This window comes from Osmia bicornis, chromosome 8, assembly GCF_907164935.1.
Source record: "Osmia bicornis bicornis chromosome 8, iOsmBic2.1, whole genome shotgun sequence".
NCBI classification, from domain to species: Eukaryota; Metazoa; Arthropoda; class Insecta; order Hymenoptera; family Megachilidae; genus Osmia; species Osmia bicornis.
Window position 1 is genome coordinate 1,821,714 of NC_060223.1, and position 17,583 is coordinate 1,839,296.

Here is a 17,583-nt window from a genome sequence, read left to right on the forward strand (position 1 = left end):
ATCGCTACCTTCAACAAATCCTTTAGATTCACCAATAATGCATATCAAGCTTCCCACATAATGATAAAGTCCAACTATATAATGGGAGATATTCATCATTTTATTACTAAAAATATTTACACATTGTGTTTCATACAATCGTTTCCAACAATGCAAGGTGAAAAGTACAGCAGCTACAAATGTATTTTCTGCTGGTACTAAAAAGAATAGTAGTTAAATAAAGACCTGATTTGTTGAAATAATATTTATAATGACTGTTGAGTATTTGATTTACCTAATGGTTTTCTAAGTTGTCCTAAACACATGTTTAGCATCCATATCACATGTCTAGGGACGTCAGTGTTCCAGAAGTATTTGCAAATAATTAAATACAATACGTAACTGGAAGCTGGTGCAGCAAAAATGTAGAAATGTTTGAACCATCTAAAGTTTCATTGATGTAGTCCATTGAAGTAAATACATCGGTAAATTGTTCATTTGTATTCAGTTGTTGTTAATTAACATAGATCATTATTAATAAATGTGCTCACCTCTTAGGTACTTCTACTTGTGCAACTATTGGTTGATATTCCTTTGCCGAAAATTTACCGTAACGGTAAGTACGAGTTATTAAAGTAGGTAGATGCTTCTCCACATAATTCAATAGTAATCCAATAATACCAGTAAGTGTAAAAACCAAAATAAATATAACACGTATAAAATTTATCTGCATTTTATATTTAATTGTGTTCAAATTGTGAAAATATAATATGTTTACACTTAGAACAGTCTTGTACAGTTTATCTGTACCACACAACAGTAATTCTGTCCCACTTTTACATAAACCGGGTTACTGTAACAGTTGAAACATACAGATTATACATAACTGAATTATGTTCCAATTAATTGTGAAGATTTCAAAGGAATTTCTAAAAATGATACATATACTGGACAATCTCAGAAGTTTTATTTGAGTTACATAAATATTTACACTTGTAGTAGTAAAATTAACTACACTTGTAGTACAAAATTAATTATCATTATTATCACATTACAAATGGATGGAATTGTTTAACCCTTTTGCCTATGCTTTTTTCGATAGTTGCAGATAGTTTTCAGACACAGCTAACTATTTATTACTTCAATTTTAAAACAATTACAGAAAAATAAAATATCATGCATACATAGCATTCAACGATCCTTGACCGAGCAAATTATAATTAGAATTCAATTTAAAATTCAATCATCCTAAAAAATACCAACCAAATTTAACACATTTGAACTGTAAATTGCGTCACGAGTATGTCACGATGTTGTAGGGCAAGGGGATAATTGGTGTATAGATTTATATGAAATTAATTCACAGTTTTATTGTATCATACTTTAAGTATTATTTACTATAATACTTTTAAAAATGCATGATACATAAATAATTAAAGCAATTAAATGTCTCAAAATATATCACATTTTAACTTTGATTATAAATAAAATAAGTAACTGCATTATAACTTATTAATTCGTCTGAATATACACGAATATTGTGTTATATTATATTTGGTCTTTGAAATCTATCATCAACACGAACTTCTATCCTACAAATTAAGCAATCATTTTGTAAGAAATCGGGTAAATCTCGTATTCGTACGAATTCAGTGTAACCAAAACTACGTTTATTTAATTCACACACTGGTTTTCTAAATGCTTCAAGATCAGGTCTAGATGAAGTTATTTCTCGTATATCCTTCTCTGAATCGTGTGGATTTACCAAAATAAAACACATTGTTCCATTGAACGGCCAATCTAAACCATCATCATTTTCTGATTTCATTATATGTAAAAGCAGTGATAAAAATTCTGGATCTTTAGAAGAAACGTTAATTCTAGCACAAATTTTATAACCGTTAAGACTAGTATAAAAACCAGGACTATAAAACATTTTTAGCGAATCATTCATCATACTACAAAGCTTTTCTTGGAAAGAATGTAATCTCCAAATATAAACACCATTACAACTACGTAAGAACAATTCCTCTTGATTAAATCGTAACGAAGTTTGTAAAGTCGTAAGCTGAGTTTTCTGATTAGAAATCGTTATAAACAATTCTCGGTTTTGCTGTTCCAGTAGTACTATCCGTTCATACAAATTTCTGGAAAAACAAATAAACTTTAAAATGCTTTATAATGATAGAAATATTTCATTCGATGAATATAGAATTTACTTCAACAATTGTTGCCATTCTAATGATGGTTCTGGTTTTTCTAAAGAATTTGCACTTTTAGATGGTGGATCCCATAGTTTAGATTCAGCAACCATTGCGCTAACATTATTCTGTGAAGTAGATACCTGTGGTAATGCCTTTAACACCATCTACAAAATAAACGAAAACCAAATTGTTAATACCATAATTAATCGCGATTATATAAAATAATAATAAACTAACAGTTAAATGATGGTTTATATTTCTTTCTAAATGTGTATGTAAATTTTCCTCTGAATAAAAAGTCTCGGAGCACCCAACATTTTTAAAGTGACAATGCATATTTTGTGAATCTGGAAGACTTCTTTTATACATGCACTGATTTATGTGTGCTTCCATATCCACTGGAGATAACTTAACTTCGCAACCAAATTGTTGATACGGACAACGAGTACGCTGTTGAGATATTTCTCTACTCGTATACAGATCTCTGAATAAATCACTTTCAGATTTCAATGGTTTACTATCAACTGGACAACAAGCTCCCTCCTTTCTATAAAGTAGAACTTAAATTAATGAATGTAAATTACAGATGTCATGAGTTATATATGGTTTTGTTAATTTGTTACAGTGAAATATAACTTACTGAAGCCAAGTATATATACATTGCGAACAGAATTTATGACCACAAGATGTTAAAACTGGATCACGTAGCCAAGTTAAACAAATAGGACACTCGAATCTAGGCTCAAGGTATTCTTTCACACCATCACCACACTGCACGTAACAGTTAAATCACCAATGCAAAATGAAAAATAAATGCGTTAACACAAAATGGTAAGCAAAACTTTGGAAAATATATTGTAAACACAACGCGATAAAATTCATTTAAATAAAAGTGATATAACTACAATATCGCTGACAACATTTGGTATTGCAAATTTAATACAGTAGTAGATATATATACGTACGAGAACATTTTCTTCGGCAACTTTATGTTCCGTAAGATCGTCGGAATTTGCCATTATCTGTAAGAATATTCATCAATTTAATTTGAACAATTCATCAGTTTTATGTCAAAACTGATGACTGGAATGAAAAAGCCGGAGATGAAGATGTATTAGTAATTTTAAGTTGCAAAATCTGTAACTTACTTGTAATTATAAATAATTAGTATTCATATGGAACCTTTATTTATTTCAAGCTTGAATATTATTTAAAGTTGAATGTAAATTCCTGTATAAAAGAAACATGTATTTTTATTATTGGATTAAAAGATAACGTTATCACACGTTGGTGCCTTTGCTGACAATATAAGCGAGAAAGAAATCAAAAGAGACCAAAAGAAACATTCCTTTTTTCTTCAGCTTTGTTGCGAACCTCGCTTATATGTATGAGTGCAGTATCGTGTGAATTTAGCTACAAACCTGTAATCGCGGGAGTTGAATGAAATGTAATATGGCGACGATGCCATAAGAGTATGGCTACAGCATAGACATATGAAAATATAGACCGTGCCTTTGTACGAGGGGTAACTAATAATCGCGGTAAGGGGGGAACTCATCTGACTTCGATTATTTTCGTAAGTGCAGACTTGGGTATGTTCGGCTTTTCGCAGTTGCATATTACAATCACTGATTTTCAATTTGTTTTTTCTAAAAATTGAAATTAATATTAACCATTCTGAAACACTATTTGGGTTATTTACTATATTCTTGTATGTGCAACATTACAAGTAAATTTAGAACTATTCAAACAATGTTGCATTCTAAATTTGTAAAGGATTATTTATTTAAATTATTATACAGGGTGTTCCGTAACTTGTGTAACTCTCGGAAACGGGGGGTTGCTCGGGTGATTCTGAATAACATTTTCCTTTACCAAAATGTCGTTTGAAGCTTCGTTTTTGAGTTATTAAAGAAAAACACTGGCCAATCAGAGCGCGCGCCGGGCGCGCGCTGAGCCACGGGGGCGTTAGCTTTCAACGGCGCTCGGTCGTGGTCGTGAACAAATGCATTGGCACAGCGTAGGTATCAAGGGAAGAGTGCGATAAATGTTACATCGTCTTTGTTGTTCATGAATAACGAATGATTTCACATTGTTATTGATTTAAGACGATGTAACATTTGTCGCACTCTTCCCTTGATACCTACGCTGTGCCAATGCATTTGTTCACGACCACGACCGAGCGCCGTTAAAAGCCAACGCTCCCGTGGCTCAGCGCGCGCTCTGATTGGCCAGTGTTTTTCTTTAATAACTCAAAAACGAAGCTTCAAACGACATTTTGGTAAAGGAAAATGTTGTTCAGAATCACCCGAGCAACCCCTCGTTTCCGAGAATTACACAAGTTACGGAACACCCTGTATAGTAAATTTTATATTTAATATTTTATTTGATATTATTTGTAATATACCGTTGTTACATACATATTTGGTGTTAAGAGCATGTATTTCTGTCATTCTTTTCTTTAATAATTAATGTAAATGTTTCTCGGAGTACCCCAACCCCCGAAAGGGATGCGGGGAACCAGAACGACCTTCGGTCGATCCAGGCTGAGCCCCAACCAAGCGCGTCTCCGGGTGGCGGATAGGAGGACGACCGGGTGCGTGAAGTGGGCCCCGAGTACCGTAGAACGGGACGCCTCCGATGACCGGGATACGGAAAAGGTGCGCCTACGGAGTGCCCCGGCCAACGGGAGCTATAAGGGACCCCTGAGCGCCCAAAAATCCTCAGAGGAGAACTAAAGCCCCGTCGCGGACCAGCTCCCCAAGCTAAGGTGTAAGCAATCGTGCCGAGAGCTGGATGGCACCAGGGTAAAGGTGTCACGAACGATGCCCTTGGGGTACCAGGCGTCCCCCCATTGTATCTAGCCTTACCCCTGTAAGCGGGCTCTGCAGGGGTGGACCCATACTTCCCGACTACTCGTGGGACTAACATGGACAAAAACTTAAAAAAACAAAACAATAACAACACGCAGACAAACATGGACACGAACACGGAAACGAACATGGACACGGACAAAACAACAGACACAGACATATACACGAACCCACCCGAAAGCGGGCTGGTTGAGGAGGGAAGGGACCCAATCTTGGGGACCACCTCCGATACACCACTGACGGGCGGTTCTGGGGAGAGTGTGTCTGTGGCAGGCGAGGTCACAACCTTGCCGGCTTTGGACATGCTCACCCTCAACGAGGAGCCTTCCTCCGGTGCGACCGGGGCCGACCAGGGAGAAATCCCGGAAAAGGACCCGGGAGCATGGAAGAAGGTGAGGCTCAGTGGGGCCGCCAAGAAGAGGGCCCGTAGGGCGCGCTCAGCGCAACCAGGGACCTCAGGCGGATCGGCCACCGCTGTGAACACTAACAAGGCGGGGACGGCCCCTGCGACGGCCGCTGTGAGAGGAGGCCCGGTAACCGGGAAACCCCGCGCAGAGACGTCGCAGGCGAGCGGTAAGGGAGCTATGGAGGGTAAGGGGCTCAAAAGGACCCGACCATCCATATCCCCAAATACCCAGCCTTGTGCCAAGAAAAGGTAAAGAATTTTCCCTTCGCCGATAAGCTTCAGGGAGGCGCTGACGACGGAGAGGAGGCTGGCTATCGCGCCAGCCAACTACCCGGAGTCGACCCTCACTGAGGCGCAGGCTTCCGCTGTCGAGCAGGCGATCGTCGGGATGCTGTGTAGGCTCCAAAAAGGGAACACCATACCGCGTTTCGACGAGTGCCGGTTCGGGGGAGGCCTGCTTCTCGTGACCTGCTCGGACACCGGAGCGGTGGAGTGGCTGAGGGCCACTGCCACCAAAATCAGGCCTTGGGAGGGAGCGGACCTCCAGGTGTTGGATGGTCGGCACCTCCCAAGGCTAAAGAGGATGGTGACAGTCATCCCCGGACCTCCGGTGGCGACAGAGGCCCTACTAAGACTGATGGAGGGTCAAAACCCAGGGCTCCGCGCAAACCTCTGGAGAGTGTGGAGCAGGAGAGAGGGACAGAATTCGGTAACTCTCGTCCTGGGGGTTGACCCTGTGTCACACAGCCTCATCAAGAGGCAGGGTTCTGAGGTCCACGTGGGACTGCGCAGGGCACTCTTCAGAGAGGGACCTGCCGGGACCACGGAGGATAAAGATAAAAAGAACCCCAACACGGTCCCAGAGAACAAACCGGGACCAACAGCCCCGGTGATGGAGGAAAGAACGGTGGGGGTGAGTGGCGTGGATAGAGGTGAAGGGGAGCCTAGGGCGCTGGCAACGGTGCCCACGGAGACCCTCGCCCCCTGCGCCGACACCCTCCCACCCAACCCACCCAGGGACTGCAACATACAGACGGCGGCCGCCGGATCCTCCCAGGGACCGAAAGCCGCCGAAACGCAACCTCCGTCAAGCGGGAGCATCCCCAAGGCAGCAATGCCAAGGGGAAGGCCGACCACGGCGGAGGCGACGAGAAGGACCGGGCTAATGGGTGTGCAAAAGGGGAGCCAACGCACCCTGACACACACCCTGAAGGCCGGTACCAGAGGCAGAAGAGGGACGGGCCCCGGCAAGGGCCCCCCTCACAAGTAGGCGTAATGGGCCCCGGCGGGGAACATAACGCACCTGCTTTAACCAAGCAAGACTGGACCACATCTGACACCAACAAGGTGCCAGAAGGTACCAGATTCTCGCAAATCAATTTGCAACATTGCAAGGCGGCAACAGACATCCTGCCGTACCGCCTAACGATGGGGCAGACAGACATAGCCCTCATACAGGAACCTTGGATTCACAAGGAACGTGTAGGAGGGCTAAACACGGGGTGTGGCTCACTCTACTATGATACTACATCCACAAGGCCCAGGGCCTGCATCTTCGTTAAAAAGGAGATAACGGCCCTGAAACTCAATGAATTCTGTACAACTGATCTTTCAGCGGTTAAGGTTAAACTTAACCTCGGGGGGAATACGTCAGAGCTGGTGGTATGCTCGGCGTACTTGCCGTACGACTCGGAGGACCCTCCACCTACGAGGGAACTCAGAGCCCTGATAGATCACTGTGCGGTCAATGGTCTGCACCTGGTGATCGGCTGCGACGCCAACTCGCACCACACCGTATGGGGCAGCACAAACACCGACGGCAGAGGCACAGCACTGCTGGAATACCTCGCCACCATGGGCCTGGAGATCCTTAACATAGGCTCCTCCCCCACCTTTGTCACCTCCCGTAGACAGGAGGTGATTGATCTGACCCTAGGCTCTGCCAAGGTGACACAGGTCATCAAACACTGGAAGGTACGGGACGAGAGCACACTCTCGGACCACCGCCTTATCACTTTTGAATTTAAAGACGACAGGGAGGGCGGCACTGGTGAGGCCTATAGGAACCCAAAGGCCACCAACTGGGCACTTTATAAAGAGGGCCTGGAAGGGAGGCTAAAGGGGAACTGTCAGCGTCCCAGAACCGTAGGCGAAATTGAGCAAGCGGTGGAGCATCTGAGCTCCGCCATCACTCAAGCCTATGAGGCTGCCTGCCCGGCCAAAATCAGAAACAGTAGCAAAAGGGTCCCCTGGTGGAACAAGAAATTGGACCAAGCCAGGAAGGACACCCGCAAACTACTGAACAAAGCCATGAAGGCCAACTCGGAGCTAGCTTGGGACAACTACAGGAAATCTCAGCAAGCTTACAAAAAGTTAATAAGAACCAGCAAGAGAACGGCCTGGAAGACCTTCTGCAAAGAAACCGAGGCACTACATGTAGTTGCCAGGTTAAGGAAGGTCTTCACGATAAGCCCCTCACCGAGGTTGGATCGCCTTAGACTTCCCAACGGAAGCCTAACGAACAACCACAAAGAAACACTAGAGCACCTTATTCAAACACATTTCCCAGGCTCAGTAACAGAGGATCGGGAGCGGCGTCGTAGCGTTACCGCACGCACCGATCCTGTTCCAGCGGACTGGGAAATAGCTGAAAAGGTGATAAATACGGACAAGGTGAAGTGGGCCATCGGCTCCTTCAAAAGGTTCAAGAGCCCAGGCACTGACGGGATCTTCCCAGCACTCCTTCAAGAGGGTGGAGAGGACCTGTACAGGCGCCTGGGCCAAATCTTCAAATCCTGCCTAGCGAAGGGCTATGTACCCAAAGCCTGGAGATACTCCAAGGTGGTGTTCATCCCGAAACCAGGGAAGAATAACTATGACCTTGCCAAGTCATACAGACCCATCAGCCTCACCTCTTTCTTGCTCAAAACGCTGGAGAGGCTGGTTGATAGGTACATCAGAGACGAGGTATTGGCCAGCAAACCGCTGCACCCCTCCCAACACGCCTACCAAAACGGCAAATCCACCGAGACGGCACTTCACAACCTGGTAGGTCTTATCGAAGGTGCACTGTCCAACGGTGAAACTGCTCTCTGCATCTTCCTCGACATCGAGGGGGCGTTTGACAATACCCCTCACGATGCTATACAGGAAGCCGCGATGAGATACAATATTAAGGACTCCGTCGTAAGATGGATCCACAATATGCTGACGAATAGAACAGTCACAGCAAGCCTGGGAGAGGAGACGGTGAGGGCCGACGTCGCGAGGGGCTGCCCGCAGGGAGGAGTCCTGTCCCCCCTGCTGTGGACCCTCGTGGTTGACGAACTCATACGTATACTCACCACAGAAGGCTTTGAGGTTCAGGGTTACGCCGACGACCTCACGATCACGGTCAGAGGCAGACACCCACTAGATTTAGCGAGGAGGTTGCAAAAGGCAATCACACTTGTGGAATCCTGGTGTCGATCACACTCGCTCTCGGTAAACCCGAGCAAAACGGAGTTGGTCCTATTTACAAGAAGAAGACGCTTTTATTTTAAGGCTCCTCATCTTTTTGGGACGCAACTACAACTCACAGATGAGGTAAAATATCTTGGAGTAACACTAGATAAAAAACTCACCTGGAAGAACCATGTGAATAAGCAGACCCAGAAAGCAATTAGCACCTACTGGGCCTGCCGCAGAATGTTTGGCCCCACATGGGGACTCAAACCAAGGATGGTCAGGTGGATATACCAGGCCATCCTTGAACCTATTATAACATACGCCTCGATTGTGTGGTGGACCTCCATGAAGAGGGGAGCACACAGAAGGACTATAGAAAGAATATACCGAATAGCGTTGCTGGGGATAACAGGTGCGCTCCCCACCACGCCCACTATGGCAATGGGTGCACTGCTCGATATCAAGCCACCCCATCTAGTAGTGATGGCAACGGCTTGGAGAGCGGCCATCCGCCTGTATCAAGCTGAAGAATGGTACCCGTCGAGCGGTGGGCACACCGAAATCTTAAGGGATCAGGGATCGGAATTAATTCTGACCCACGGGGGAGACCGCTGCAAGACGGAGTACCTCTTCAGACGGGAATACGACCTAATCATCCCAGAAAAGGAGAAATGGCTGGAAGATCCTAACGGCATCCTGACTCCGGGGGGACTAGTCTGGTTCACAGACGGTTCCAAGACCGGAGCTGGCACCGGAGCCGGGGTAGCGGGGGAAAGCCCAAGGGTCGAAATGACCCACAAGCTGGGCCACCACGTTACGGTCTTCCAAGCAGAAGTGTTTGCCATCTGGGCCTGCGCCAAATACAACTTGGATAGGGCCCACTCAGGAAAACACATCTATATTTGCAGTGACAGCCTGGCCGCGCTAAGAGCCCTCCACAAAGTGGAAGTTAGGTCGAAGCTAGTCAGGGACTGTGCACTGACACTGAGACAGCTATCTCTGAACAACAGAGTTAAGCTGATATGGGTACCAGGTCATGCTGGAATCCCAGGAAATGAGAGGGCTAACGAACTGGCACGACAGGGGGCGATAAGCTCCCAGCCATGCCATGAGTACCCCATTGGAGTCTCAACCCACGCGTTGAAAGGCCTGGCTAAGGACCGGTTGAATCAGGAATTTACCAGGCTCTGGCATAACGCTAACGGCATGAGACACACGAGGGCCCTATTTGAGGGACCGTCACAAAAGCTGGGGGACACCTTAACCCACCTGGACAGGGCGCAACTGCGCATGCTCGTGGGACTAGTGACAGCACACTGGTACACGAGGAAACACCTCGCGCGCATGGGACTCATAGAGGAGTCGAAATGCCCGAGGTGCGAGGAGGAGGACGAAACACCTCTCCACGTACTTCTAAGATGCAGGGAGCTGAGGGCCCTGAGAGGATCAATTCTGGGGACCTCGGAACCCGCATCTTTAAGCACTTCGGCTGGCCTGGTGCCGGTGCTTCTAAATGTCGCAACAGAAGCCCAGCTGCCAAGGCACAGTCAGTAAGGAGGCACGCCGAGGCACGTCGATCGTGCCGGTTCCGGCGTGGAAGGGGAACCGCGTGGACAAAGGGGGCCCGTGAGGTGCTGCCGCTATCGGTAACGACGCACCAACGAATTACTTTCGCTGCCAACTTCGTCACGCTGCGTGTACGTAGGGAATTTCGCCAACACTCGTCATTTGGTCCAATTTTAAATGAGGTATTCTGTTTTAAACGGTGTATGAATACGTTTTTTGCCCACTGTATGTTTCGACCGTTCTACGGAACACAGGCGCGAGGAATTCTAAATGGAGTTTATTACAGTTCCTCGACGAAAAGCTATTTTTAAGTCAAGATGTTTTCATAGTCCAGGTAATGGTCTTTTATTATTTTATATAATAGAGTGAGAATTTAATTTTCGGTTCGTCCTCAATAGGTCCGGTCATGTCATAAACTGAGTTTATGCTTGGCACAAATGATTCTCTTTGGTCTATTAATTGGTATGTTCATTGATCAATTTGGTCTAAAGGCACTTTTGACCCCCTTATCCGTCTATACCCTTTATTAAGGGGGTAGACACGGGTAATAGTAGCGCGTTGACTTTACCGGCAAAAATGGGCCTAAAAAGGGGTTTACGGGAATACACTTTTCGTCCTTATATGAGAAGATTTGGGGCTGGGTGAGGGCTCATTCGAAAGAGGAAGGTCCAATGCAGGGCGGTCTGGTCATGGTTCAACGAGATTGTGTCGGTATTTAATAATATGAGTGTCCAAAGTAGAGGAAGAATCGACAAAATACATCCGCAGATTCTAAGTATTTTTTAGATCACTAAAACAGTTCTGTGACTCAAACGGTGACCAAACCGCCCTGCATTGAACCTTCCTCTTTCGAATGAACCCTTATTTAGATCAAAATCTTCTCATATAAGGACGAAAAGTGTATTCCCGTAAAAGCATTCCCAAAGACGAGTTCCGCCATTATCTGGATACTACAGAGCAAGTTACGTGACAAATTTAGTTTAGCTAGTAGTTATAAGGTGGCGTCTAAGTAGAAAGGCTGCCGATCTGGAATCAAGCGTCAGCTTGATTACGTCACTCGAACTGTGCTGCGAAGGCAAGCGAAAAAGGCAACAACGCACGAACGCTGAGTGAGATGCACTACAGTCATGCTGTCCTTCTCTCATTCTGCATGTTGAGATTGTCCCTTTTCTCTAAGATTTGACTGCCGTCCGCCTGGATTTTTCACAGCGCCCCATAACAAACCTCGCCTCATTCAAACTATATCGTGTTTGGTATCATTTTAATCAGAGAAATTTCACCAATGCGCTAGTAAAAATTTCGGTTAAAAAAAGTCAAAAATAAAAAAGTTTGATAATTGAATTAGTATTGATCACACCGATATGTTTCGGCTCTTTCCATTGATCATTGGACCTCTCGCTCTCTCCTCCACTGTCTGTCCCTTTCTACGTTCACGCTTGGCTGTCTATCGCATATACAGTAATGCTTCGAAATAAGCAAGTGGTCTCTGCTTCGAAATAAGCAACTCGCTATCCCCTCTTCTTTGTTTGAAGTCGCCCGCAAAGTGAGAGGTACGAAAAATGAGGGAGAGGTCCATGAAAGCGCGAAGCCGATGTTTAGGGTAATAAATTTCACGCTCGACTGAGCAGTGACATCGGTTAGTAGAAGAAGGATGGAATATATGTATATAATGCTTTCTATCCTTGTTCAAAAAATAACATCGCTGCTCGGCCGATCACTTTATGATTTGCCGCTACCTCGGATCTCTCACTCGTTTCTCGCGTTCTCTATCGTCCCGTTTCGAGAACAAAGTCAAGCCGAATAGCAACCTGCTTCGAAATAAGCAACTGTTCGGTCCCGAGCCACTTGCTTATTTCGAAGCATTACTGTAATCCGAGATTCGACACCTCTGCTGAATATATGAATTGTTGCACATATTCAACTTTTACTGTACAGACGCGAGGTCCCTCCATTTATTAGTTCTAATAGTACCATATTACTTTTTTATGCAGAATGTTTCAAGGAGTTGACACAAGTAAAAAAAAAAATGCAATTCTACCTACATAAAAAATGGATTTGCATTTTTTGAGTGCATCGTTGCATTCACGAAGAAAATGAAATCACAGAAAAATATACATTATCATACCATTGAACTTTTACATAAACAGCTTTTTCCTATCTCTTACCAAATTCAAGATATAACCCGTCCCAACTGCATGACGTATCCTGTATACTTTTATTAATTAAAAAACATTTATTTTAAAAAGTTAATAACTTCTTCTAAAAATAATTCTCAGATTGCCCGTTCCTTCGGAGCAGGTATATATTTTTCAGCAGCGAGGAGTGCTACGGTGTGCTATGTAAAATCCACGCGTTTGGTCAGTCAGAATTTATCGGAGCGTGACAATTCTATCATTTGGGTTGAAAGAAAGATAGCATGATCACCGTACATCTCACTCTAAACGCGCGCCAATGTTTCGCTTTCGTTCTTCAGGCATATCGTGGCGATGCCTCTGGCGAGATGAGCGTTTGAATGTGTTTATAAAAATACTTGAGGCGCTGTTGCCTTCCTAGATCGTGTTGCGCGCACGCTAGCTGAGAATTAAACCTTTCAAGTTCGTAACAAAACACGCAAGTGGCTCCACCAGGCTCAACGAAAAAACTACTGTAATACCGACGTTCCGAATCGGTGACGTCACGTACTGTGTCTACCCCCTTAACGTGGTCTCTTAATTCTAAAAATATATTCTTATCTACAAAGTAAATCATCATTTCGAATGTAAACTTATTCATATTAAATTGGTCCAGTGTTTTATTCATATGTATATAAACGGTTAATCCATTTTCAATTTGTTTGCAAACATATACAAGCGTTTCTGATGGGTATAGTAATGACCCCCTGTTTTTAATATTTATTAAGTTACAATTAACGTTTGTATTTTGTTTAATTAATACTTCAATGCATTCAGAACAATGCAAAATGTTCCTCAGTTTTCTTAATATATAACCAGCTATGTATGTGATAACTTCATTTTTATATTCTGTAAAAAATGGATATTGAATATGTCAATTGTAATCGTGGTCAGTTGGTGTTGTATCAAAAACATTAAGCCAATTTTGATGGGAATTTGCACTTGTACTTGCATTTATAATAGTAACACGATCGCGTGTAGATGGTGTATGCAATATCGGAATAGATTCTAAAGGTATACAGTTACCAGTTCCTGTGTCTTTTATAAAATTTATGCCGTACATAATTATAAGCCTTTGGCGAATAATAATGTAACGACAATGCAAATTTGCGTACATTTGGTGTATATGTTTTAGTTACAGGCAGATTTTTTTGCTTCATTACATTACGTTGTACCAATTCTCGCGTACCTGCATCTAAATATTGTAGTATGTCACTCTTCTGTTCTTAATAGATTCCTCTTCTGTAGATCTTTTAATATATTTTTTAGAGAAACCAGCTTTTTCTGCATTCTCTTTTGCTCATAACGACTTACAGATAGCTTCCTTTTCATAGCAGTAATTTCATTTTTGTATAATTTTCGAATTCTAGACTTAGTTGGTGAATTCATAATCCTATCAGGTGATATACTGGTGGAACGATGTATCATTCGATGATTATATGAGCATGTATCATCTTCTTCCGTCACATCCATTTCTGGTAGGTTTACATCTTCTTTCGTCACATCCATTTCTTGTACATTTACATCTTCTTTCGTCACATCCATTTCTTCTACGTTTACATCTTCTTTCGTCACATCCATTTCTTGTATCTGTACTTCATTTTTTTCAGCTTCATTATTTATATTTTCTTCAACAGAGGTTGTGTTTTGGTGATCTATCGGAACATCTAAACGTATTTCTGCTTGAAGTAAGTATGGGATGGTATCTTTTTTTAATTTATGTTGTGGATGATTCAATTCATAATCTGCTTCTTTAAAATGAGCAGAACAAACTGCTGCTATTTTTGTGGGAATATATTTTTCCAATTGTATAGCTTTAAGCCATTTACTATGCCTCAAGATACATTTAGGAAATCTAAAACAATATATTAAATATATGTATATATAATATTTGCATTATGAATACATTACATTAATAACTAATTATTATAAATTTTGAATCCAGGTAACCTAAAAATTGAAATTATATAACCTATAAGAAAAACATTTTATATACTTCCAAGTGAAATGAAATTTTCTGTTCTGAACTATTTTCCAGTTCAATCTGTTGTTTTTTTTGGCTAAACTTTACCTCAGTGGCCCAAAAATTATGGCCTTTTTTTTTTACCTTCTTGAAGTATTTTACGAGTAGAATCTGAAAATCCTAGTTTTAAGGCGCAGAATCCATCGGTTCAGAAGTTATACGTGTGTAAAAGTGAGCGTTTTTAGCGTATTTTACGGGTTATTTCGACGCCATATTGACTTGTAGCCTGTTGCCGTCCAATCACGTCCAATGAGTGGAGTCGCCGTCGGTAAAACAGAATTTGTAGGTAAATTAGTCTAAACTTGGCTTTCATTCAATTTCTATTATAATTGGCATTTTTTACTATTGCTAGGGTTAGGGTTAGGGTTATGATCAGGGTAAGGGTTAGCATCAGAGTACAGCACACCCGGTATACGCTAAAAACGCTCACTTTTACACACGTATAACTTCCGAACCATTGAATTCCGCGCCTTAAAACTAGGATTTTTAGATTCTATACGTAAAATACTTCAAGAAAGTAAAAAAAAAAGGCCATAATTTTTGGGCCCCTGAGGTAAAGTTTACCCTTTTTTTTTTACTATGGCGATTTTTACACCCGTGCACGACACAAAAACTCATTTTTTTAAATGTTTATTAAACCGTCCGTAATAAATGGGAGCATGGAAGCATGTGAACATGTGATACCGTATACATGTAAAATGTGAACCGAATACTACTGTTGCGAACCTCGCCTGTATGTATGTGTGTGATATCGTGTGAATTTAGCCGCAAGCTTGTATGTATGTATGTATTTATTGTTCTCCTGGGCATAGCCCAAGATGGCGTTTCAGGGGGGTAACCCCCTATATTGCCCCATGTTCCAAGATACAAAACATTTTAAATGCAAAATAACAATAAAAATGTACATCAGCTTTCCTTAAACAACTAAGACATATCAAAGGTCGCTTTTTTTTTTCACTCATACTCTGTACAAAACTTCAAAAATAAACTTACAAAAATGAACTTTTTCCTTCTTTTTTTTTTTTTTAATACATTTGCTTATTACAGAAATAACACTCCATGCTGTCCAAAGCACACCCATTCCTGCTTAAATTTGGATTAAAATACATAAAACGGGAATCTCCCAACGAAATTCTGCCTACCGCAAGGGGGAGCACGTGTGACACCTCTTGCTTTCTTGCTTATCTATTATATTTTATTTTGGTTTGTTCATTCTCTTCTTTTTCTATTTTTTTGTTTCAACTTTTAGATGATTTTCTTAAGTCTATCTAGGAATCTGGAAATTCGTTTAAGTATCCCCAGATCACTCCTTATTATCAATTGTTGTATATCCTCACCCTCTTCACACCCCCTATCTAATAAAAATTTGCAAAGTTCTTGTCTATGAGTGTAGAACCTGTCACATTCCCAAATAACGTGTTCTAGGCTCTCCATGCCCGCCCCGCAACTACATTCTTTTTCCGAAGTTAGATTCTTTCTAACTAACGATTCCTCCAAATTAAAATGGTTAGATCTGATCCTGCTTAATCTTACTAGGTCTCCTCTGTCCATCCCTTTTATATTGTCGAACCACGGCTTTCTTGCCCCGCAATTGTTATCTTCCGCCGAAAAATATGTTATACCTTTGAATTCCCCTATCCTTCTAGCTCTTTCGTGGCTTCTAACCCAAGCCTCCTCCATAATATGTCTAACTATGTCTCCTTCTGGAATACTATACTCAAAACCCTCCTCTCCCATTGTTGCCACACCTGCTTGAAAATCCGCCCGCTCATTTCCCTCAATTCCTGAATGGCTTGGTATCCACGCCAAGGCCAGTCTTGGTGTAATTGAGCCGCTTTCCCATCCTACACCCCTGTTTCTGTCGAAGTTTTCCATATTTCTGATTTCCCTTATTATTTCTATTATCCAAGGGTTATCTCCTAATTTCTTGCTGAGGCTCGTTAGTTTTTTAAGGAAACTAGCCGAATCCGTAAGAATTAGAATATTCATATTTTCCTCTTCTCCTAGAACCCTCGCTTTTTTAACAGCCTGCCAAATAGCAAAGGCCTCCGCCGAGAAGACCGAACAAGCCGTACTCAGGGTCCATCCTTCTTCCACCCAATGAGTATCCTCATTCAGTACAGCCATTCCCGCCCCAGTGGGGTCAGCGAAAGATCTTTTAGATCCATCCGTAGAAAGACATACTATCTTTGAATTACTATTCGGGCCCCAAATACTTTCTTTAATTTCTTTTATTAAAACAGAGTCTTCCATGACTACGTCTTTTCTGTTTTTACCTATCTCCCAATCTATTTTCAAACATCCCTTATCTAGAAACGATATCAATTCCTTTCTCTCTGGCCTTTGGATGGACACTTTCTGAGCTCTGTGAACAAATCTTTCCGTGCGACACCATGCTCTTACCCATGGGTCCATATCCTCCATTGCTTCCTCGTCCCTAACCACTAAAGATTTTTGTAGATTTTCAAGTACAAGGCCAACACCCTTAATACGTTGTTTTAATAAATATCTTTCTAGAAGAACCTCTGCCCTTGTTTCTAAATCCATAACTCCCGCCTCTACGTTCATAAGATTTATAGGCGTTGTGATTCTGTAGCCCATCGCCAACCTAATTCCAGCGTTATGCAATTTCATTATTTTGTCCATATTTTTCCTGCTTTCCCAGAAGTATAAGCAGATTCCATATTCGAGGATGGACCTTATTAAGCCCTTAAAGAGCAGGAGCATCGTATCCGGCTTCACCCCCTTTTTTATGCCTGCAATGAATCTCAGGATGTTTAGACGTTTCCTAGCTTTATCTACTATCATTTCAATATGCTTTCCAAAATTCAAATTCTGGTCCAATATTATCCCCAAAAGCGAGTCTGGCCCTCCCCCTCTACCACACTATTCCCTATTCTAACTTCTACTGCTT

The 17,583-nt window shown here is 42.4% G+C and overlaps 1 protein-coding gene across 2 annotated transcripts; it reads right to left on the reverse strand.

Annotated features, from left to right (window-relative positions):
• Positions 1-924: 924 nt before the first annotated feature.
• On the reverse strand, positions 925-3,668 carry LOC114881674 (TNF receptor-associated factor 6-like). Of its 2 annotated transcripts, XM_046286915.1 has the most exons (7): positions 3,605-3,668; positions 3,332-3,413; positions 3,149-3,205; positions 2,824-2,954; positions 2,421-2,730; positions 2,199-2,347; positions 925-2,126 (listed from the first exon to the last, which is right to left on the reverse strand). In XM_046286915.1, exons 3-7 carry the CDS (start codon positions 3,200-3,202, stop codon positions 1,523-1,525), a joined length of 1,248 nt encoding a protein of 415 aa, XP_046142871.1. In that variant the 5' UTR covers positions 3,203-3,205; positions 3,332-3,413; positions 3,605-3,668; the 3' UTR covers positions 925-1,522. The 2 variants fall into 2 exon arrangements, with proteins under 2 accessions (XP_046142871.1, XP_029054350.2); XM_029198517.2 differs by lacking the exons at positions 2,824-2,954; positions 3,605-3,668 and having other exon boundaries at positions 3,332-3,592.
• Positions 3,669-17,583: the final 13,915 nt, after the last annotated feature.

Excerpts from the sequence above, each read along its gene's own strand:
- LOC114881674 (XM_046286915.1), bottom strand. The coding sequence starts at position 3,202 with ATGGCAAATTCCGACGATCTTACGGAACATAAAGTTGCCGAAGAAAAT. Across the intron at positions 2,731-2,823 it reads TGTATATATACTTGGCTTCA|AAAGGAGGGAGCTTGTTGTC; the intron begins GTAAGTTATATT and ends TCTACTTTATAG. Across the intron at positions 2,348-2,420 it reads ATATAAACCATCATTTAACT|ATGGTGTTAAAGGCATTACC; the intron begins GTTAGTTTATTA and ends TTTATTTTGTAG.